At 45.5% G+C, this 22,968-nt stretch overlaps 3 protein-coding genes across 3 annotated transcripts in view; 1 reads left to right on the forward strand and 2 right to left on the reverse strand.

The window, feature by feature from the left end:
- CFAP57 (cilia and flagella associated protein 57) overlaps positions 1-1,257 on the reverse strand; it is a 77,886-nt gene extending 76,629 nt beyond the window's left edge. The window contains 1 exon segment of the mRNA XM_024125300.1: positions 1,101-1,257. Coding sequence (XP_023981068.1) covers positions 1,101-1,257 — 157 coding nt within the window.
- A 382-nt stretch (positions 1,258-1,639) lies between these two features.
- On the forward strand, positions 1,640-8,453 carry EBNA1BP2 (EBNA1 binding protein 2). Its single transcript, XM_007123068.2, has 9 exons — positions 1,640-1,901; positions 1,984-2,067; positions 2,271-2,440; positions 3,047-3,170; positions 4,258-4,347; positions 5,997-6,072; positions 6,307-6,400; positions 7,958-8,120; positions 8,267-8,453. The coding sequence occupies exons 1-9, from the start codon at positions 1,836-1,838 to the stop codon at positions 8,315-8,317; spliced, it is 918 nt and encodes a 305-aa protein (XP_007123130.1). The 5' UTR covers positions 1,640-1,835; the 3' UTR covers positions 8,318-8,453.
- A 3,902-nt stretch (positions 8,454-12,355) lies between these two features.
- Positions 12,356-20,345, reverse strand: CFAP144 (cilia and flagella associated protein 144). Its single transcript, XM_007123067.2, has 4 exons — positions 20,139-20,345; positions 17,539-17,598; positions 15,466-15,569; positions 12,356-12,547 (listed from the first exon to the last, which is right to left on the reverse strand). Exons 1-4 carry the CDS (start codon positions 20,269-20,271, stop codon positions 12,437-12,439), a joined length of 408 nt encoding a protein of 135 aa, XP_007123129.1. The 5' UTR covers positions 20,272-20,345; the 3' UTR covers positions 12,356-12,436.
- Between the last annotated feature and the right edge of the window lie 2,623 nt (positions 20,346-22,968).

Genomic DNA, 22,968 nt, shown 5'->3' on the forward strand with positions numbered 1-22,968 from the left:
CTGTGCTCCGCAACGGGAGAGGCCACAACAGTGTGAGGCCCGCATACCACAAAAAAAAAAAAAAAAAAAAAAAGAATGTTTATAGTGGCATCATTTGAAATAGCAAAAAAAGTTCATTCCCAAATGTCCATCAACACTAGAATGGATAAATATACTTGAGAATTAGAGTCCTATGAGTAATAAAATGAACTGTTAATATGTATCAAGATGCATGAATCTCAAAAGTATGTCGTTGAAAAAAAGAAGGAAGTCACAGAATACATACACTATGGTTACATTTATATAAAGCTGGTGAAGAGCACAAACAAAAAGGATATCTTACATAAGGCCACACAGATAGAGATGTGGTAAAATTACGTAGAGAAATAAGGGAATAATTACAAAGTCCAGGATGGAGTGAGAGTCTGCATGTGTGAGAAGAATGAAGTCAGGGAGAAACAATGGAACTGGTAATGTTCTATTTACTCTCCTGTTGGTGGGTTCACAGATCTTCATTTTATTATAGTTCTTTAAATATTACATATATGTAGTATACAGTCTTTTGTATGCAAGTCACAATAAAACATGTAAAGTGCAAAAAAGAGTGGAAAAACAGAGTAGGTGGTTAAGCTGTGGAAATCATGTATATTATTAGCAGCACCAATGCGAACGAAACCAAATGTTACAGTATACAAACGGTTATGTGTGACTTGGGGTGAAATCTCCAGTGTCTTCACCATACATGGGTTCAAAAGGTGCTGTCATGAAAGTGGTGTACTCTGGAAAACTGTTAGAAAACTGAAAAAGTGGCCCTGGTGACGACAAAGACAATGATATTGAAGACGCATGAAACTCTTTAAAAGAATTTTTTTCATTAAATCACAGTGAAAAAAAGTACTTTTAAATTAACATGATTTTACATGTGATTTAAACTATGTATGTGTGATTCATTAATCTATACATTAAATAAGGCAAGTAGACATGTATTTCTTCTACATTTATAGAACTATATATATATATTCAAGTTGGCCAAAAAAGTTTCCTTTCAATCGTCGTGTCGGTATTATGGGTTATATTTGGCATACACGGTTATGTATGTGTCAGATTGGAAAGGGTTTTACCTGGAATGAATTTTTGCCACTTCTGATCCACATTGTACTTCACACAGTGATTTCCTGAAGGAAATATAATGATCTGTTCATCGAAGAAGAACACATTGTTGGACACGTGGGATCGAAGACCAAAAACATGCAGCGACTGAGCTACCACAGTGGACATGGTCCCAGTAAGGAGTTTCGCTAAAGATGCAGCGCAGCTGGTGAGCGTGGAGAAGCGCGTCACCCCGCCCACACTACCGTCCCCGCCCCCGCGACACGCCCCTAGATCCTCCCCTGGACTCCTCCTCCGCCCCCTCACCCCAGCAACCTTCTCCCGCGCCCCCGACCCCGCTCCTGCGTCTCCTCTTTCCTTTGGTCTTCGTGGCTTCCTGCTCCTCCGGACGACCCCGAGGGACCCTTCCCACCTGTCGCTTCTGCTCTCTGGATCACCAGAGCACGCGTGTATACAGGGTACTACGCCTACGAACCCCAAGCAACGTAGCACTCACAGACGCCGGAGCGGTTCCTATACCAACGGGAAACCGGAAGTGTGAGCAGCCGGAAGCGGAACTCCGATTGGAAAGTTCAGCTGCATCTGGGTGCTGTCGGCAGGTGGTGCTGTTCGAGTCCACGTGGAGCAGCGGGCGGGAGGGCAGGGGGCTGAAAGCGGGCGGCGGCGACGAGGGGAGCCCTTTTCCAGGCGCGGGGGCCTCGGGCTCCTTCGCTTCCTCCGGCGGGTGTGGACGTGCGTGCTGCGAGATGGACACTCCCCCGCTCTCAGGTTCGGACTCGGATTCTGACGACCCCCTTGTCACAGACAGAGAGGTAGGTGTCATCCGAGCTCGTGGGGTGCGCGCAGGAGAGGGGTCCTCACTCCCCGGTACTGACCGCCGATCGTGCCCTGTAGTTGCAGGAGGCGTTTTCCCGAGGGCTTCTGAAGCCAGGCCTCAACGTGGTGCTAGAGGGGCCGAAGAAGGCCGTGAACGACGTGGTGAGCTCGGGCGCCCGGTTGGAGGGTGCTGGACTTGGGATGCGCGCGAGGCACCGTTGTGTTCGGGAGGCTGCGTTCTAGTCCCAGGAAAGACACAACCTGCGTATTGCCAAGAGGGTCAACTGCCTGTCGGGGTCTTGGGGGTTAGCTCTTCTTCCGCTGGCCTGTTACTGACTTGTGAGCTCAGTGTCTGAATTTCCTAGAATGGCCTGAAGCAGTGTTTGGCTGAATTCAAGCGGGATCTGGAATGGGTTGAAAGGCTTGATGTGACCCTGGGTCCGGTACCGGAAATCCGTGGACCTCAGGCAACATCTCAGAACAAGGATCAGAAAGCTGTTGATCCAGAAGATGACTTTCAGCGTGAGATGAGCTTGTATGTATGTTTTCAAATGTGGCAGAGGTTGTGGGTTCTTGTGCTGGAGAGGGGGAAGCCGTGGGCCTGTACTCCTCAGAGGTGTCATAAGCCGGGGTGTAGGGAGGAAGGCTTCTTTGGACTGAAGAGCTAGGAGATTCTCCCTGGTTGAGAGAAGAGCCCCTTTGTCCAGCAATCACAACAAAGTCCAGTTTATTTTCAAATACTCAGAGTTTTAAAGTGTGTGTGTGTGTGTGTGTGCAGTTAATTATTAGAACAAAAATTTGCTTATGGAAGGTCCTTATATGGGCTTTTCTTAGTGACCAAATAAGAATGTGTAATTGGCATTTGTTTGTAAGTTAATGGGCACTTCTAAAGTGGTCATTCTCTTAAACTACTAATTTATTTTTAGCAATACTACCCACTCCTTTCAAAAAGAGTGTACATCTCAATTTCTCCCATTAAGTTAATGAGGTTTTATTACTGTTTTTGTTTGTGTGTGTGTTCTTGCTGGTGGAGGTCAGATGTTGAGAGTCCTCTGACCTTGGATGCCTCATGAGAGGCAGTGGAAAGGATGTAAGGCCTCTCTCCCTTAGCTTATTTTACACTTTTGTCCCACATCCTCAGCTACTGTCAGGCCCAGGCAGCAGTGCTTGCAGTATTGCCCCGCCTCCATCAGCTCAAAGTCCCTACCAAGCGGCCCACGGATTATTTTGCAGAGATGGCCAAGTCTGATCAGCAGATGCAGAAGGTGAGAAACAGAAATGGTTTTCTCTGGATAGCTGAGGCATTGTACTTAAGTGTATTCAGCTGGCTTATCTCCTTTAACATTTAAACAAACATAGGCATAAGCCCACTGATAGGGAATGGGTTGTCAGTGGACCATTATTATCTCAGTTATCTACATCAGATTCATGCCAATCACCACCAGTTGGAGAAATGGAAGGATGACTTTTTCCTAATTTAAACAGTTAAGGGGAAGAAGGTACTGTAAGAAGTGTGGTCCCTGAAGTCAAGATGGCCTTTATGCATTTCCTAACTGGCTTGGTCATGGCATGATGTGTGGAAAAGACAATAGTTCTTTTCTGCCAATGCCTGGGGGCAGCACTATAACTTGTAGACAGTTACCTTTCTCTGGGCCTCGGTTTTCCTCTTCTGTAAAATGAAGGATTAATATATGGCTCAGATTTGATATAATTTAGAGTTAGGTAGAATTTGCCCTCATTCAACTTTGGGAGGCAGAGAATTACCAACATCTAATCCAAGATATACCTAAATAGTTCCCTTGGGTCTCAAGCTGGATTTTCTTGTCTCAGTGTACTCAGGGAAGCTAATCTAGAGACGAGCCCAGACCCATCTCTGCACATTCAAACTGACAACTGCTCATCCTTTAACTGAAATGTGTATGTTTAATGCAAGCTGCTAGGTACCTGATATCTGTTTGAGCTTTTATTGTGTATGTGGTGTATTGGAGAAGGGGCTGAAGCTGCAGACTGGTTTAACCACAGTCTGCCGACAGTAGGGATGGAGAGAAGTTAGTCCTCTCCTGGTACAATGCCATTTTGCATAATGGATCAAACAGCACACTGGGTGGAGGAAGGTCGCTTTGATATTCTGTCTGCAAGGCTGAGACTTCTGGTGTCTTGGACAAAGTGGTCAGCCTTTGGACCTTACTGACCTTGTGTGTAGAACACAGGGCTTGAAGTAGATGATTCACAAGGTTCCTTTGAGCCCCAGAGTTTGCAGAGCTGGAAATAACTGCTCCCTGCTGCAGTGCATCCTAAGCAGCAGTCATCCCATTTTCAAATAACATGAGCTGATAATATTTTGTGTTTTAGGTTCGACAGAAGCTGCAGGCTAAACAGGCCGCCATGGAGAAGTCGGAAAAGGCTAAGCAGCTGCGAGCACTTAGGAAATACGGAAAGAAGGTGGGAAGGAAAATGAGCGGGATGGGATGGGATGGGGCCGAGTGTGTTTGTTAGTAGGTTGCTTGGTCTGAGTTGGTTCCATGCCCCGTGTGTGTTCCATTGTGTGTTTACTGTTTCACAGTGGCATGGGTGCTAGTGTCCACGAGCACAATCCCTCCTGGACACCTGTGTGTAGCCAGAGGTAGTGTGGTCACTACCGGCAAGTCATGTGCCTCTCTGGGCTGCAGTTTGCACACCTGTACAGCAGAGAATTGGGTCCAGATCAATGGTTTCCAAACCTGACCTCACAGCACAGTCAACTGGGGAAACTTCAAAACAGATTTCTAGGCTTTGGGAACTCTGGGAATCTGCATGTTTTCATCCCTTGCCCCTAAAGCTTCTCAGATGTTTCCAATACACATCCTGGTTTGAGAATCACTGGCCTAGATGATTATAAAGTCCTTGAAGGAATCAATCATATTATTGATTGTTTTCCAATCAGAAAAAATGGCACCAGTATGTTTGAACTGTGACTGAGTTCTAATGTAAAACCAGAAGGCATACCATAAAACTTTTCTTGATTTCCTTATTTATTTCGTGGTTACCTAAGAAGGAAGGTGACAGGAACTAAACTTAGGGTTGTGGGAAGAATTGACTGTGAACAGGATCAGCATGGGTGTTAAGACTTTGTTAACATTTTGGACATAAACACTTGTGATCTGGGTGCTGAGCTGCTGTCCGCAGTTGCAGTTATTTCGCTGATGGATCCTTAGCAGGGTATGAGCAGATTAGCATCCTGGGCTCTGCACAGGGGCAGCTGTGGATCTGTTGGATGGATGTGGTTTGTGGTTGAGATCAACTCAAAGACTTGGGCAATTGGTTTAACATAACTTAAATTATCAAAGGAAAGAATAACTTAGTCGGGCCCATTAGCCCCTTGTTTCTAATGTGAGGAAACCACAGGGCTGTGTTTCTCAGTGGGGGACAATTCTGCTTACCAGGGAACATTTGGCAATGCTGGAGACATTTTTGGTCGTCGCATCCTGGTGGGGAGCGTCCTGTTGGCAGCTAGTGGGTAGAGGGCAGGGAGGCTGCTGAACACCCTGCAGTGCCCAGGGCAGGCCATGCTCTCACACACAGAGTGATCCCGCCCAAACTGTCATAATGTTGAGATGGAGGAGTGCTGCCTTAGAGTTTAATCATCTCTTTTTGTCCTTAAAGCTTTTTTTCTTTGTTTTTCAGGGAGATTGTTGTCTCTGTTGGTACTTTGATGCCTAGCAACAGTAGGTTAGATATTTAATCTGCCCAAATATAATTAGTGGGAGAATTGGATGTAGACATAAACATGATTTGTGCAGTTTTGTAGGCAGGTTGTGTCACGGGGTAAGGGTGCAGACTGCCTGGGTGTGAATCTCAGCTCCGCACTTGCCCATGTGTGACTCTGTCAAGTTGTGTAACCTCTCTGTGCTTCAGTTTTGGGGTCATAAGAATTTCTACTTCACTGGGTGGTTGAGACGAGAAATGGAGAATATACTTAGAGCCTTAGTGTAGTTGTGGCACATAGTCAGTGTTCAGCGGTGGTGGTAATGTCACAGCGTGGTTACTGAGAGAATGTAGACACTTGCAGCGCCGGCTTGGAGTGGGTTTAACAGTCCTGTGTCCACGTCCAGGTGCAAACAGAAGTTCTTCAGAAGCGGCAGCGGGAGAAAGCACACATGATGAGTGCCATTAAGAAATATCAGAAAGGTGAGTATATTCTCTCCTAAGGCTGCAGGGGAGCAGGTGTACCTGCTAATTCTAACAAACACATAGTGCTCTAGGGGCTTGATTGATTTGGAACTATTGGACCTAAGGTTTGGGAATGGGGTGGGGAACAAGATGGGCCTCTTAATCCCAATTCCATAAGTAACATCCTTCTTTTGAAGCTTAATCTTTTCTTGAAATGTGATGGCGCTGATCAAAGTACTTCTTCACTCCCAGGCTTCTCTGATAAACTGGACTTCCTTGAGGGAGATCAGAAGCCTGTCGCACGGAGCACGAAAGAAGGCGCCAAAGGCCAGCAGATGAAGAAGCGGTATGGGTGCCGGGTTCTGTTTTGGTGGTGGTGCATGCAGGGCCACAGTTCACGGTGTGACCTCAGTGCAGAGAGTGTGGCCACAGCTACAGGCCGTGTGATGGGCCCATTCAGCCACATCAGTCTTTGAAGTTTAAAATGAGGCGATTTCAGGATTTGGCACATTTTGAGTGAATGCTCAGTAGAAGTTGATTCCTCATGTGTGATGGTGAAGTGTGCAGACCTAAGGTTCCCATCTGGACTCTGCCACTCATTAGGAGGGTAGCTTTGAGCAGGTTACTTCCCCCTTCTAAATGTGAATTTCCTCATCTATGAAAATGAGAAAATTGTAAGTGCTTCTTAATAGTAGGAAGATTGAAAGGGATAATGCTGGATATTATTATTGGTTCTTTCCATTTACCTTTATGCATTTCTGGGGGAAGTGGTCATTTCTGTATAATATAGTACATGCTGTGCTAGAGACATTAGATAGAGTAGTCTGGAAGCACATTTTAGAAATATGTGACATGGTCCAGGGGTCAGGGTCAGGTGATGACTTCCTGGAGGAGGGTCCACCTGAGCCTAGTCTGAAGCATGAGTAGGAAGGAATTAACCAGGAGAACGGGAGAGACACGGGGTTTTGGGAAGAAAGAAGAACACTAATGAGCAAAAGCATAGAGATGAGAGCAGCCAGCATTTGGTAGCACAGGGATACAGTGTGGGCAAGCAGTGGTGCGGTGTAGCTGGGGGGACCTGGGCCGAGTACAGGGCAGTGTTTGTTGGCCTTGTGAGGAGCCTGGGCTGTATCCAGCAGTCAGTGGGGAGCCACTGATGGGCTTTATTCAAAATAGCGAGCAGGTCATGTTCATGTTTTAAATATTTCAGTGTTGGTTGTGTAAGTGAGGGAGGCGGGGACCGTTACAGAAGTCCAGAGAACAAGGATAATGACGTAGAAGTGTTAACGGGGGTAGAGAAGAGAAAATGGGTTGAAGAAATATTCAAGAGGTTAAATTAGCAGGTCTCAGTAACTGAGCTGGGTGTAGAGAACGAAAGAAGGAAGAATCAAGGCCCACTCCAGGTTTATAGTGTGGGTGGCTGAGTAGATGGTAGGACCACCAGCCTCTTGTTAGGACATAGATACAGGAGCTGAAACCGGTCTAGAAGGGAGCTGACGTGTGACTTTGGGTATGGTGAATTGAGATTCCTGTGGGATGACCAGTGTTAAAATGTATTACACCTGAATGTTAACTGCATTTAATATCCTTCAGAGGAATTGAAACAACTGAGGATGATTTAGCAAGATTTAGTTTAAATAGAAAGGTTTCTGAAGATAAGTGGTAAGCCACATGATATATCTGGGTCTTTTCCTGATTCTTGCTTTGTTTTCCTGCTTTGGTGGTTAAGACTATAAATAGATGAGCTTGCCTGGGGAGTTTGTAGATTAGAAATGTAGGGCCAAGCATGAGATTCTAGGTACCGTAGTACCTGTACAGATAGGAAACTGAGGGTATTGTTGGGTCATTACATTCATCAGAATTTGCAGTGCTGAGGGTTTCGTGTAAGACCGCTTTTTTCCAGGCCCAGTGCCAAGCGACGCTATAAAAACCAGAAGTTTGGTTATGGTGGGAAGAAGAAAGGCTCCAAGTGGAACACTCGTGAGAGCTATGATGATGTATCTGGCTTCCGGGCCAAGACAGCTCATGGCAAGGGCCTCAAGAAGCCTGGAAAGAAAGGATCAAATGTAAGTGAGCCGGGGGCGCAGGTGAGGGGCCAGAGCAGCTTCTTCTCCCACCCTGCCCCTCCCCTTCCCTTCCTTTCCCTGTATCCTGACCCTGGGGCAGAAGGCCAACTGCTGTGTGAATACATGTGGTGTTTCCTTTTCTGCAGAAGAGACCCGGAAAACGCACAAGAGAGAAAATGAAGAGCAGAACACGCTAAATAAGCAGCATCTTTGTATACAAAGACCAAGAAAAGGGGATGGAGACTTGGGATTTCACAATGCAGTTGGATCCCTTCTGTTGGTTTCCTTTTGTAAAAATTCTTTCAATAAACTAAAGAAAAATTTTCAGAGAAATATATATTCTTGGTTAAAAACTCAGGACTAAAAGATTTAGAAGTTACTTTTTACATATTAAATCATACTGCCATTTATTGATAATAAATAAATGAGCCCTGTGGAAGTTAAAAGCATGGATTCTGGGGCCAGCCTGCTCGGTTTGACACCTGGCTCGGCTGCATACTTGCTGCTTGACCTTTTGGGCAAGTTAATTTTTCTGTGCTTTGTCATCTCCATGTAGACGTGATAATAGTATCTACCAAAGAGGTTTCCTTTCAGCATTGAGTTAATATGTGTAAAATGCTTAGGACACTGCCTGCCGTAGGAGAGTGTATACCCGCGTAGGGTTATTTTGCTGGGTGGGGTGGCTCTCCCTAATGTCTGCTGAGCCATGGTGGTGCATGTTTGAAGCTTCTCCACCGCTGGCGGGGAGCTGTGCACAGGTTGGATGTGGTGGGCGGGCCATGTTACGTGTTGGGCTTTCCTGTATCTTGAAAGGTGGGAAAGGAAGACAGCTTCCCTGCCCTCTGCTCTCTATTCCAGTTTAGAAGCCATACTTTAAGGAGGCTACAGATATCTGAGAACTCTATATGCTTAGGCAGAAAAAACAACTGATTTTCACATTGTTTCCTTATAGCATCATTGGGACTTAAAAAAGGATCTCTCTGGTTTCCTATGATATTGAGTTTCTAGAACAAAAAGAATGAATTTAGTTTTTGTAAACTAATTTCAGTGAACAAAATTCTAAGCAGACAAGTCATGTTCTCAGAAGACCACAATGTTTAACCCTGACCTATTTTGACAGTCTGTACAATAGCAGTGAATGGGGTAATGTATAGTAATTCCAATAAGGAACCTCAGCTCAGAGACTTTGAATTATATGTGGAACATATTGAGAGTTTCAAGAAAGGTGAACACAGATTGCCAGAGTTCACACTGGTAGGGACAAAAGTAAATTACTGATTTGAGTACTTCTAAAGGTTTTGAAAACAATGTACCTTCTTTCCTTTTTTTTTTCTTTATAGCAAATGGAATCACTTTCCTTAATTTCAGAGGTATACTTTATAGAATTCAGCATTAGCCCTCATACTGCTTTAAAGTGCAATTCAATGCACCGAAAGATAAGTAGTAGCTAGCAGTTCCCGTTACCGAGTCCAGGCTGTTCTTGCTTTGCTTTGTTCCAATATACGTGGACTTCAGCTATCAAGGTGCAGTTATAGCAGCAGTGTTCCTCGACAAGACTGTTCATGTTTCAGTTACCAAAGTATTGTTAACCAAATAATTGCAGAAAGTAGAAACTTTGCTGCTGGCTCTTCAGTCCATAAACCACTGCATAAAAGATACATAATGAATAGTGGCCAAATATCACTTCTTTTGAAGTATGTGGGTGATTGGTCACTGCACGCCTGTTATTTAGTTCATGCACAGGTGGCAAAGAGTGCAGTTGTGTTGTCTCCTCATCTCCAGCGATAAGCCCACGTGGCATTTTACAAAAGTAAGTAATTGAAAGAGGGAATTGACCAACAGATGAAAGTGCAGCAAAGAAATGAAAAGTGGTAAGGTTGGAAGTAAAATTGGATAGAATGCAAATGGAGTTATAGGAGAGATAGGTGATGAGGGAATGGAGACAAGGCTGCTGTTGTAGAGACTAGATAGAGATGCAGCCAGAGAAATAGTGAATGTGAACTTAACAGAATGAGGAAAATGATGGAAAGGATGATGATGTCCCAGAGGAAGTGACACTGGCAGAAAACGTCACATTAAAGGGACTCTTGGAGATATTTTGTGGCATTGAAAGTACAAATGATAAAATGTTGGAGGTGAATCTGATAGGGATAGAGTAGGATAATTCGTTTAGAAATCCCACTAGGGGATTAAAGACAGGGAATTTTAAAGGCATTCAGGAGACTGTTGTAAGCTAATGACCACTCAAGAAAATCCAGTAATCTAGCAATAATCTACACTACCTTAAAGGAAGACCAGGTGCATCCAAATGCCAGGCACACTCAAGCCACAAATCCTGACAGTTAAAACACTGCCACCCTCCCAGCACCTTGATGTGTTCACCCACCTGGAAGCTCTCCAAACCCTGCAGTCTGGGGGTCTTTGGGGGTTTCACTATGTGGGCATGATTGATGAAATCATGGGCCATTGGTGATTAATTGAATCTTGAGCTCCTCCTCCCTCCCCAGAGGTTGGGTGGTGGGGCTGAAAGTTGCAAGTTTCTAACCAAGGCTTGGTCTTCCTGGGGAGCAGCCCCCATGCTGAAGCTGTCTAGAGGCTGCTAAGGGTCACCTCATTAGAACAAAAGACCCTCCTTCCACCCCTATCCTTTAGGAAATTACAAAGGATTTAGGAGCTCTGCGTCAGGAACCAGGAAAAGACCAAATCTCTTTCTATGATATCACAGGTCACCCTTTGGTCATTGACCATGGATTCCTTAGAGCAAAAAGTTCGTAACAGTTACGAGATACTGGCACCCTTCTAGATTCCCATGTAGTCACTAATAATTGGTCTTGTCCAGCCTTGTATGAAAATGGCTGTCAGGGTGAGGCCACTCAGCGTTGGAGCTTCCATTCAGTCTTGTCAGGATACAAAAGCAGGAGTGACCGCAGCAATATATGGCTTCACCCTTCAAGGCATAAGTCGGGAAGAGCCAGATGGAAGAGATACAGAGAGCAAGGGATTTGGGGGCAGGGTGGGGGTTAGTGCACAGGGCGTCCATGCCCTCCCTGGGTGAGTGACTCCCCCAGCACCTCCGTGTGTTCACCTGCCTGGACGTTCCCCAGTTCTTGTTTCCCAGGACCTTCAAATGGTATCATGTGTGTGTGGGGGGGGGGTCTTTTCTTCAGAGCTGTTTCATTTTTTCAGAAAGGAGCCCTCTATCTTCAAACCCAGGGTAAAAATGCAGCATGGGCGGGTGAGAGGTTCAACCTTCTTTTCACAGATGGTCATTGTTTTCAGCCTTACACCTCACTCCTACCCCACGTCTTACTTAGTGTCCCTGAGCCCTGGGCTTTGCCCATTTCTCCAAGAGTAAACCTACAGTGTGGGAGCTGTTACACGCCTGGTGCTGGGGTGTGCGGAGGAGACTCCCTGCAGACCCTCTCCCAAAGGGATTTGGGGGCAGGGTGGGGGTTAGTGCACAGGGCGTCCATGCCCTCCCTGAGTGAGTGACTCCCCCAGCACCTCCGTGTGTTCACCTGCCTGGACGTTCCCTAGTTCTTGTTTCCCAGGACCTTCAAATGGTATCATGTGTGTGTGTGGGGGGGTCTTTTCTTCAGAGCTGTTTCATTTTTTCAGAAAGGAGCCCTCTATCTTCAAACCCAGGGTAAAAATGCAGCATGGGCGGGTGAGAGGTTCAACCTTCTTTTCACAGATGGTCATTGTTTTCAGCCTTACACCTCACTCCTACCCCACGTCTTACTTAGTGTCCCTGAGCCCTGGGCTTTGCCCATTTCTCCAAGAGTAAACCTACAGCGTGGGAGCTGTTACACGCCTGGTGCTGGGGTGTGCGGAGGAGACTCCCTGCAGACCCTCTTCCAGTGGCCATTTCGGTTCCCTCCAACACACCCCAATCTGTCCAGAGTCCTGACCTCCCTCCAGAGTTCTGGGGGGCAGAGCCCTGTGCTCAGAGGTGTCCCGCTTGCATTTTGTGGTTTCCTTCACCCTCTTCCATCAGCTTTCCATCTTTTAAACATGGCTTCAGTCTTCTTGGCTGCTAATGTTTCTCATTTTCTCTGTTGTGGGTTCATACCTTTAAAAAAAATCCATTTATTATCGGGGTCTGGAAAGGCAGAGGAGATATTGTAGGCCTTTAGTTTGCCATCTTTAACTGGAATTCTCCCCCTAGTTTATTAAATTAAGGATATGAACCAGAAGGGAGAAATGTGAGACTCAGGGCAGTAAAAGTCAGACCTAGGCTTTAACGTGTCTCTTTTTCACCTGGGAAGCACACACTTCGGGCATTAACGACAGCAATTGACAGCACTGCGGGAATACTACTTGTGGTGATCATCTTCTCCCAAGCTCCACATTTTAGCCTTGTATAGAGTGATGTCATTGTAGACCCTGAAGTGGTTCAGCCTGGGGTCATCGCGTTGTGGGTTGACCTAGAGAGGGGAATGCAGGCATCAGAAAGAAGCCAGTGGGGAAGGGGGAAGACCTGGGCTTGTAGGGACCTGGACTTGAATCAGGCCTCAGTCTCCTGATGTGCAGCCTCTGGTGCTTTTCCTTGCTAAACCCTGTTTGTGAAATGAAGACAACATTTCCACCCAAAGACTTGCAGGGTTGCATGAGAATCTCAACTGTGCAGAGTTGCTGCACTGCCCTTTCCCGCTGCCTACGGTGGAGGCCTGTGGACTCTTCCCCCCACTGGCATGGAAGCTCCATGAGGGGAGGTGCTGCATCTGTATCCCAGCACCTGGAACAGTATCCAGCACACACACGGGACTCAAGACACATTTGCTGAATGAAAGATTGGATGTTGTTGAAGTAGTTACACAGAGAACTGAGTAAGAGTGAGCCCCAGGACACACATATCTCACAGAAGCTACACTGTGCCGTTAACTAAAAGGTTATACTTTCAGCAAATGTTACCAGGAGACCAGAGGCTGAGCGATACTGAGTGTGGCTTCCCCAGAGTCCCATTATTGGGGTTGGAGTTCTCTGCCTGTGCGGGGCGAGGTGCCGCTGGGGGCAGGAGCCCCGTGTTAAGTTGGGGCTGATCAAACCTCTTCTGCCCCCAAACACATCATTCTGAAAGCTTAATTACCTTTTATGGTTGCATGACCCCTGGATCTAAGTTTTCTGGGTACGCTTTCTTACTTTGCCACCAGTGCCATCTGATGGCATTGTCCCCAGGTTTAAAATGAACAGGTGTGGTATATTTCCAGACCCTCTGAAACCCCACAGTGACTAGTGATCTGGGGGCCCACGCAGGGCAGGGCTGGCCAAGCCAGTCTCACTTCTCCTTCCTATCATGGCTGGGGGGCCTGCCCTGAGATGTGCGGGTCAAAGATGCAACACTTCTACCCATACACTTTGTACCCATGCGAGCCAGGCCTTTTCCCTTTAAGAAAATGAAGAGTAGTGAGTTAAATGACTTGTGCTTTGTGATATTTTTCTACATTGCTTAGTTATCTAGCTTGGAGGATTTTTTCTTCACTCCGCTTTCCTTCGTTCACAAGCCCCCTCTCCATTCCCTTATTCACTGTAAATTATGTGGCCCCGCCTCCCATCCTCCTCCTTTACCCTTTGAGCGTTTATCTCTTCCCCAGCTGCCCAACAGCGCCTCTCCTTCTGGACTCAGTCCTCCTTGGGTAAGAGGTGAGGGCTCCTGCTGGAAGCCTCTCCCTGTCTTGCACAGTCTCCTCCCTCCAATGCGATGCCCCATATCTGAAGAGGGGCTGTTACAAATGAGCAGCTATTTGCGCTCTTCACTGGTAAAACCCGACTCACTGAGCTGTTTATTCCAATCTCCGTGCAGTAGCCCTGCGCAGAACCAGGGGTTGCAGAGCCTTGCCCAGACTGGAGTTGTATAAATGGGTGAGAAAGACAGGCACCTGGAGAAATATGAGGACTACAGGGTGTGAGGAGTTCTTGGGAAGGGAGCACACTAGAAAATTACTCACCAGATAAAGACAACAGTGGTTAAGCCAACAGGCCAGGAGAAGCACCGAGTTGGTCCTCAGTTGGGCGCCGGGCCCTCTTGTCTATTCTCCCCCCTCAACATCGCAGTAGCCCGCATTTACTGAGCACATGCTGTGTGCTAGGTACCATCCTAAGCAGTTTATATATGTCTCAGTTCATCCTCACAACAAACCTTCAAGTGTTGAGTCTATTATCCCCATGTTAAGGCAGATAAATGGAAGTTAAGAGAGGTTAAGTTCACAAAGCTAGAGAACATTGGAGCCGGGATTTGAACGCAGGCTGTCTGGCTCCAGGGTCACCAGGTTACACTGATGCACTGATATTGAGCTGGAGCTCAGCAGGAGCACATGGTGCTCAAAAAGCCCAGGGGAAGTGGGGGACAGAAGTGTCTTAATGGGCTTTAGGGAAGAGGTGACTCCTGGATTTCATGTAGGGTGAGTGGGACTTCTCAAGGAGTGAGGGCTGGGGGCCAGGAGGCATTGGCAGGGCAGCAAATATAGAGACAGGGTGTGCAGGTCTTGGTGCCTTTGAGGTAACGAAGGAAATTCTGACACAGCTGAGGAACAGTGTCTCCAGCCTCACATCTTCCACGAAAGAAACAGATGGGCTCATAGCCAAATCTTAACAACAACAGTAATAACAACTTAGGGGGAAATACAGAGCAAAGTTAGGTGTTTTGTAACTCTGGTTTTTGAAGGTTTTCCTAAGTAAGGTACAAAACCCAGAAGTCGAAATGGAAACAATTGGCACATTTGACTACTTAAAAATTAAAACCTTCTATATGAGGAAAGACATAATCAGAGTTGAAAGACAAGTGTAGCAGGAAGCTCTTCAAGTTGTCTATTCAAAATCCTGCATTTCTTCCTCAGGAACAGAAGCCCTATATCATTTAGGGAGATCATGTGCTAAAGACTGCGTTTGCCAGGCTCCTTGCACCTAGGATTGATTGCTCCAATCAATGAGGCAAATATGTTACGGGCATTTGCATTTTCCAGAGAAGGGGACAGAATTTAGAGATGTAGGTGATATGCCTGAGACCACTCTACTAACACCTGGGAGGGCAAACTCAGGCCGTCTGTCATCAGCAAGCTTTGCTTAATCCACACTTAACCAGCATTCACTACATGCCATGCGCTGTTCTAAGCACCTTACAAACACCACCCCATTTAAGCCTCGGAACAATCTTATGAGATAAGTGCTGTAATATCTCCACTGTACTAGGAGGAAACTTAGTCACAAAAGAGCTTAGTCACTTAACAGGGTCACACAGCTAGTACGTGGTAGCCAGAGGTCAAGCCCAGGCAGTCAGCTCCATACTCTGTTCTCTGAGCCACCACTGGATTACCTCTGACCTTCCAAGTGAAGGAGACACACTTACCAAGGGCTCTGAGTCCCATCCAATCTCTTGACTTTCAGTCTGTGTCTCGGGGTATTTCTTCCTTGGTCCCTGGGCAGCGTGGTGGATAAGATTTAGAAACCTGGCTGGGAGACGAGGCATGAGTTATGAAGGCGTCAGGCTTTGGGACCAAACGAGAGATCCTGTGCCCTTGATTCTGGCACATCCTTTCTTAGAGGCAGAGCATCGGCCTCAGAGGCTTGCCTAGGCCTCGCGACACAGGTATCTGGTTCCTCCACTCATCTCTCAACAAACATTTGTTGAGCACAAACTCTGTGCCAGGCACTGTTTGGGCCCTGGAGGTAGAGCAGAGTGAGATAGACATGGTCCCTGGTCTCCTGGAGATGTAGTCTAGGTGAGGGGACAGGGGACACAATATACACCTATAAAAACAAACCCAATGGTGGCAGACAGTGATGCAAACTCCGAAGAAGGGAGTTGGCAAAGGAGCATGTCGGGGCAGGGCTGGCTACTCAGTAGGAAGGCTCGCAGGAGCCAGCCCTGAGAGAGGCAGAGGAAAAGCACGTCACAGGCAGCAAGAACAAATGTCCTGGGGCACGAGCAAGTTTGGGCAATGTAGCTGGAGCAGAGAGAGTGAGGAGCTGGGCTGTACCAAGTGAGGTCAGATCCTTCTGGATTGAAATCAGCATGGCTGTCAACACCAGGTGTATCTGTAACTCCACGGCTTAAGGACCTAGACGCATTTCATTTGCAATCTACCCTATCCAGTCTCAGTTTGAGAGAGGCAGTCTGACAAAGGGAAGAAGCTGGCTTTGTAGTTGGGCATTCGTGGCCCTTCCACTACTAGCCTGACAGGTGGTTTAATTCTCTGGGCCTCACTTTGTTCATCTGAAAAATGAGAGGAAAATATCTACCTCAGCAGGATGTCTGAGAAGTAAATGAAGGACTGTGAATACAGGACCTGGCCTCGGGCCGAGCTTATCCTGAATACAAGGCAGCTAGTAATGAACTCCTGCCCGGTGTTTAAGCCCCTCACCACCTGTTATTTTCCTTATTGCTGCAAGTCCCCAGCTCCTATCCTTTATTCTAGCCAGGCTGATGTCTCCACTGCCGATAACAACCTTACTTTCTTGGATTGTTCTCTATTAGTCTATTGACTTGTCTGTCTCTGTGATGCTATGAGATCCTCACTCCTCCTTCCCACCCCTCACTTCCCACCCTGTCCTTCTACAAAAATCACACATCTTTCCTCTAACAAACTCCACTCTAAGAAGGTAGAGGGGAAGGAGGAGAGCTTGCCAGAAGGATTAGGCTTCCCATCAAGTATCTCTCTTCCCTCATTCCCAAACGTGGCCCCCATTCACCCGTACGTCCTGGCCATGCTGTTATCTCATTTCTGTGCTTTTCCATATACCTGGAATGTCCTTCCACGTTCTTCTCACCCTGACATACTCCACCTCACCCTCTTATCCCCTCCTCCAAGAAGACTTCCCAGAACTCCACTGCCTGAGTTGGGCACCTGTTTTCTATGCCGCTGCCATCCCAATCTTGTTCTCTGTTTACATGTGTATTTACTAGTCTGTCTCCTTGACTATGGTATGAGATCCCCAGCCCCATTCTAGTGACTATCACATGGTAATAATGAAAATAATAACATGTCCTGATCACAAGTGTACCAGATACTGTTCTAAGCACTTGGGTTATTTTGTTTAATCTTCACAATGCCCCTAACAGATAGGCTCAGAGGGGTTAAAAAACTTGCTCAAAGTCACACAGTTAACGAGTTGCAGAACCAGGATTTAAACTCAGCTAGTAGTACTCCAGAACCTGTGCTTGAAACAGCTAAGTACTGATGGATGGATGGATGACCGTAATGTCAGGGCCATTAGGAACATGTTTTTTGGCTTGACAGTTAATAAACTGGCTGTTTATTTGAATGTGTCAGTCTCTTGTGAGCTTTGTCAGTATGAGCCCCGTTTTCAGATGATCAAACAGAGGACTGAGGCCTGCCCCAAAGAACTACTGCCCTGAGAGACTCCCAGCCGGCTGCCTCTCCATGCTTATCTCAACGGTATTCTCAGACCCCAGACTTACCATCTGCAGGTTCCTCCAGGTTATCATGCCAAGACATGGGCTTTCTGGCGATTGTGTGAACTAGAGAAAAACAGCATCACAGATTCAAGTTAAAAAACGATCTTCCTGGCCTCTCTAAGACCCACCCTAGGCCAGACACCCAGTCAGCATTTTCTGAGTGTCTGTCATGTGTCAGGTATTGTGCTGGGCACTAGGGCATGAGACCTTCGGGGACCCCACAATCTGAGAGGCCCTGTCCTGTATGGTGGCCACCAGCCATGTGCGGTGACTTGAATTTGAATAATTTAAATGTAATACAATTGAAAATTCATTCCTCAGTCCCATCAGCTGTATTTCAAATGATCAACAGCCACATGTGGCTACTGGCTACCATTTAGGGCAGCACAGATAGAGAACATTCTCATCATCACAGAATGTTCTCTGGGACAGACTGGTCTATGGGGATGCAGACATACCAGGCAGCCAGAGATAGTGATATATACCCAGCAGGCCATGTGATAACAGAGGTGTAGGATCCACAGACATCTATTCAGCCCGTAATTACTGGTGCACTGGAGATAGGGCTGCAAACAAGAAAGAGGAGGTCCCCGTACTCCCTGGGCTTCCACTCTATTTGTGGTGATACTCAATAAACAGATATATAATATCAAGCAAATATAAATGGGGTGCACAACCGCATAAAGCAGGTTACATGGGTAAACCCATGTTGATGGTGGGGTGTAGTGTGGGTGATATGTCTCTAAGGACATACATTGGAGCAGAGTCCTGAATACATTTGCTGTGTGAGGTTATGTGGGAAGGATCCAAGAGTGAGGTTGGTGAGTTAGAGAAACATCGAGAGGCAGAGTGGAAGGAGCTAGGAGGAGAGTGGTAGTAAATGAGCAGAGGCCAGAAGGAACCAGTGATCTCCAAGTGTTTTATCTCAAACGCCTACTAGTAAAAAAACTTCCATGTATGAATATTTATATAGTCTCTATGCACTATTGTCATATATTAACAAAGCATCATTTCTTTCTTTATACATACATGGATACAAATTCTAAGATTTCCTCACTTAATCCCAATGGATCATATTAATCATGTGCCCAAGGACCATGAGCTGGGAGCCCAAGCGCTTTTCCTAGGAAGCCTGGACACCGCTTGAAGGGATTATTTAAATTGTTGAAATAGACCAAGTTTAAACAGAATTGGACGTTAAGTGGTTTTCTTGGAATTAGTAGTTGGCTGCTCCAGAGGAAAACCAGGTTAGTTATAAGCTAAACGAAGACATACATTTTCTGTACTCTCACCCAGCCCTCCGCAAAGGTAAGTATGTGAGAAGGTGGTTGTGCTCCTTAGCTGACCGTCGTCATCACTTCACTGTGTATATGTATATGTATATCTAAACATCACGTGGTACACCTTAACTATATGCAAATTCAATTTTTTTTTTTTTTTTGCAAATTCTATTTTTAAAAATGACATTACATTTTCTTTACAAAGCTGGGCTGCAGTGGACTACAGTTAATCAGGCCCAGGACTGGGGGAGAAGTTCTGAAAGAAGGAACAATGTTTATGAAACTGAAGATGATTTAGGAAATCCATGCATCTAAATATGGTGGGATAGAAAAGAGCTGTGGCTGGTGCAGAACAGGCACTAAAATTTTTATTAAAGGAACAGTGTGCAGGTTGGGAGGGGAGTCAGGATGAAGCTGGGTGGGCAGCAGAGCTAGATCCACGGGGGCCTTAGGTACTGGTCAGGTTAAACCTTAGCTCAGAATCTGTGGGACCACTGAGGATTTTACAGAGGGACTGGATGATCAAAGCCCCTTTAGCACAGCTTTCACCAGCAGTGGTGTAGGGGAGGGTTGGAGAGCTGGGCCTGGAGGGAAAGAGAGAGTTAAGGGAGAGAGAGACTGAGGATGACTCCCAAGCTTCTAACTTGGGAGACAGAAAGGCTGTGGTGCCTTTGGCTAAAACAAAATATTCTGGAGTAGCTGCAGGTGGGGCAGGGGTGCGGGACGAGCCCGGTTTTCTGAACCGGTGCGTCTGAGGTGCCTAAGGGATGTCCGGGGGGTGGCTGGGGACGTGGGTCTGGGTCTCCACTTGAGACTCGGTGGCATTTAGGGGGAGCTGATGTTACAGGACCAGATGAAACCGGCCCAGGAATGTGCAAAGTGAGGAGTGGGGGTGTGGCCATTTTATCAGGGGGCACGTTGGACCCTGAGTCTGCTCCCCTTGAACTTTCTGAAGGTCTTAAGACAATGTTAGAAGACGGAAAGAAATCCTTTAATAGCAACAAACCAAAACACATGCAAAAGAAAACATAAAACCTGCAAAATATTTCAAAAGCAAATTTATAAAAAGGCTTTCAAATTTTTTACAATAAAATGTTATTTAATCAGGACGTGGATGAATTTTAATGTATCTAATACGTTCGATGTGATGGGGGGTGAGACCCCTCTCCAACCTCAAAGTCATAGTTCCTGAAGGCTATGAAGGGATGAGAGGTCACAGGAGGCGTCTCCTACTGTGCTCCACTCAGCACCCCGCCCGCACCTCTGCCGGCTCCTTCCTGGGGGCGCCCCCTTTCCCTTCCTCCATCCCGCAGCTCCCCTCACCCTTGCGGAGTGGATTCACATGATACTGCGTGTGGAGTTTCTGGGTTCGTAACTCTTTGAGGTACAATTCCCGCAGGATCTGGTTCTGGTGGACCTCATCTGCGATCGCCTTCTCCTTCTGGTGTCCAGCCATGGCCTTGGCTCTGCTGTGTCTGGTCAGTACCTACCCCCCTCTCACCGCCCTTTGGACGCTCACCGGCTGCCAGGTCTCCAGGCAACAGAGTCCCAAGCCGTGTCCAGGCAACACACGCTAGCTCACCCTCCTCCCTTGGACCTCACTCCTGCCCGTCCAGCCCCCTCCTCCCCAAATCTTATAACGCGCGGCCCGCCCCTTTGGCTGCTCAACTCACCTTCCCAGCTTCTCAGGACCTAGTCTGGTTACAGAATCGCAGCTGGACACCGCCAGAAAACGACTGGCCGTGAAGTGATAGATCCGAGAGGTAACGAGCTTAGGACTGGACCTCACCTTGGCCAGTCATTTCCTAAAAAATATTTTGGAAGTAGTCAGAAACCTCTCCCACTTGTGTTTTTTTGTTTGTTTGTTTTCTGTTTTTGTTTTTTTGTTTTGGCGGCGCTGTGGCATGTGGGATCTTAGTTGCCCAACCAGGGATTAAACCTGTGCCCCCTGCATTGGAAGCTGGAGTCTTAACCACTGGACCGCCAGGGAAGTTCCATCCTCTCCCACTTTAAAGCAGATGCCCAGAACTGAGGCCCTCTATGTCTGTCTCACAAACAGTGGAGGTTTCCTATCTGAGAAGACATTCTGGCCCATATCAGCCATGTGATAATATAGACAGAATAACCCTTTCCTAACCCTAAAAGTACCTTAGGGACTTTACAGTTTATTTATTTAAATTTTTAAAATTGTGGTAAACACACATAAAATTTACCATCTGAACCATTTTTAGGTATTGTAGTTCAGTAGTGTATAGTCACATTGTGTGAAACAGATCTCCAGAAAGTTTTTATACGCATTAAACAGCTCTCCATTGCTTCCTATCCCTAGCCCTTGGCAGCCACCACTACTGAGCCTGAGCTCTAGAGCCTGCAAGCCACAACTACTGAGCCCACGTGCCACAACTACTGAAGCCCACGTGCCTAGAGCCCATGCTCTGCAACAAGAGAAGCCACCGCAATGAGAAGTCTGTGCACCGCAATGAAGAGTAGCCCCTGCTCGCCTCAGCTAGAGAAAGCCTGCACGCAGCAACGAAGACACAAGGCAGCCAAAAAAATAAAAATAAATAAATAAATAAAAATTTTTTAAAAACCAAAATACATAAAGCAAAAACTGCAGAACTGCCAACGTTTCTATCTCAGTAATTGATAAAACAAGTAAACAGAAAATCTGTGAGTATATAGAAGACTTGAAAACACTACCAATCATTTGAACTAATTGACAATTAGAGCACATTGACCCATCGATATCAGGCTATGCATTGATTCACTTTGTTGTAAAGCAGAAACTAACACACCATTGTAAAGCAATTATACTCCAATAAAGATGTTAAAAATACATATAAAGGGATACTTGCACTTAATATCAATCAATAAATATTAACATTGGCTAATTTTTTATGAGAAAAAAAATAAATTGCATGTAGACTACTAACCAATATAGACCGTATGTTATGCCAGAAAATAAGTTTCAGTAAATTTAAAAGGAATGAATCATACAAATATGTACTCTGACCGCAACAAATTTAATTTAGAGGTCAATTACCAAAAGATAGTTAGAAAATTCAAATTACTTGTAAATTACACAACACATTCCTAAATGTCTTGAATCAAAGAAAATCATGATAAATTAGAAAATATTTTGAACTGATAAAAAATGAACACACAACTATTAAGACTTTTAGAATATATATAAACCAGTGCTTATAGGGGAATTTATAGCTTTAATTGCTGGTACTAGGAAAGAACCAAAGTACAATATTGATGGATTAGGCTTATACCTTGAAAGGTGGTAAAAGAAGAGCAAATTTTAGTAAAAAATAAGTAGAATTAAAGAAATAATAAAGAGTGGAAATGAATAATATGGAAAGCAAGTACTCAATAGATAAAACCAATAAAATCAAAAGCTAGTTTGTAGAAAATTCAACAATACAGATAAACTAATCAAGAGAAAAAAAGAAGACACAAATTATCTATATAATGAATAAAAGTGGGACATCACTACACATCCTACAGACATTAATTGGAGAGAAAGGAAATATCATAAAGAATTTTGTCAATAAATTTGACAACTTAGATGAAATGGATAACTTTTGTGAAGATATAAATTTCCAGAACAGAAAAGAGAGAGAGAAAGAGAGAGAATATGCATAACTTTATATCTATTTAAAAAATTGAATTTGTAGTTGAATAACTTCCTGCAGTATACCTTCCAGGGCCAGATGGTTTTTCTGATTAATCTGTCAAACACAAATTGAAGAAAATACCAATACTACACACACTCTCTCAGAAAACAGAGGTTGAGGGAACAATTCCCAGCTCATTTTATGAGGTGAGCATTACATTGATACTAGAACCAGACAAGTTATTACAAAGAGGACAGCTAAGGATAAATATACCTTATGAATATAGATGCAAAAATTCTTAACCAAGTATTAGAAAATAATATCCAGTAACATATAAAAAGAATAATACAAGATGACCAAATGAGATTTTTCAGAGATGCAAAGTTGGTTCAATATTTGGAAATACTCACCATATTTTGAATATCACCATATTTACACATAAAAGAGAAAAGCCATATGGTCCCCTCTATACAGCTGGCAGATGGGGAGGAAAGTAAAAGTGGAGAGCTTCTGGGTTATGAGAGATCCTT

Source organism: Physeter macrocephalus, chromosome 3 (assembly GCF_002837175.3).
Source record: "Physeter macrocephalus isolate SW-GA chromosome 3, ASM283717v5, whole genome shotgun sequence".
Taxonomy (NCBI): Eukaryota; Metazoa; Chordata; class Mammalia; order Artiodactyla; family Physeteridae; genus Physeter; species Physeter macrocephalus.

Excerpts from the sequence above, each read along its gene's own strand:
- EBNA1BP2 (XM_007123068.2), top strand. The coding sequence starts at position 1,836 with ATGGACACTCCCCCGCTCTCAGGTTCGGACTCGGATTCTGACGACCCC. Across the intron at positions 4,348-5,996 it reads TTAGGAAATACGGAAAGAAG|GTGCAAACAGAAGTTCTTCA; the intron begins GTGGGAAGGAAA and ends GTCCACGTCCAG. Across the intron at positions 6,401-7,957 it reads GGCCAGCAGATGAAGAAGCG|GCCCAGTGCCAAGCGACGCT; the intron begins GTATGGGTGCCG and ends GCTTTTTTCCAG.
- CFAP144 (XM_007123067.2), bottom strand. The coding sequence starts at position 20,271 with ATGGCTGGACACCAGAAGGAGAAGGCGATCGCAGATGAGGTCCACCAG. Across the intron at positions 15,570-17,538 it reads CCTGGAGGAACCTGCAGATG|CCAGGTTTCTAAATCTTATC; the intron begins GTAAGTCTGGGG and ends CTCGTCTCCCAG. Across the intron at positions 12,548-15,465 it reads GATGGGACTCAGAGCCCTTG|GTCAACCCACAACGCGATGA; the intron begins GTAAGTGTGTCT and ends TCCCCTCTCTAG.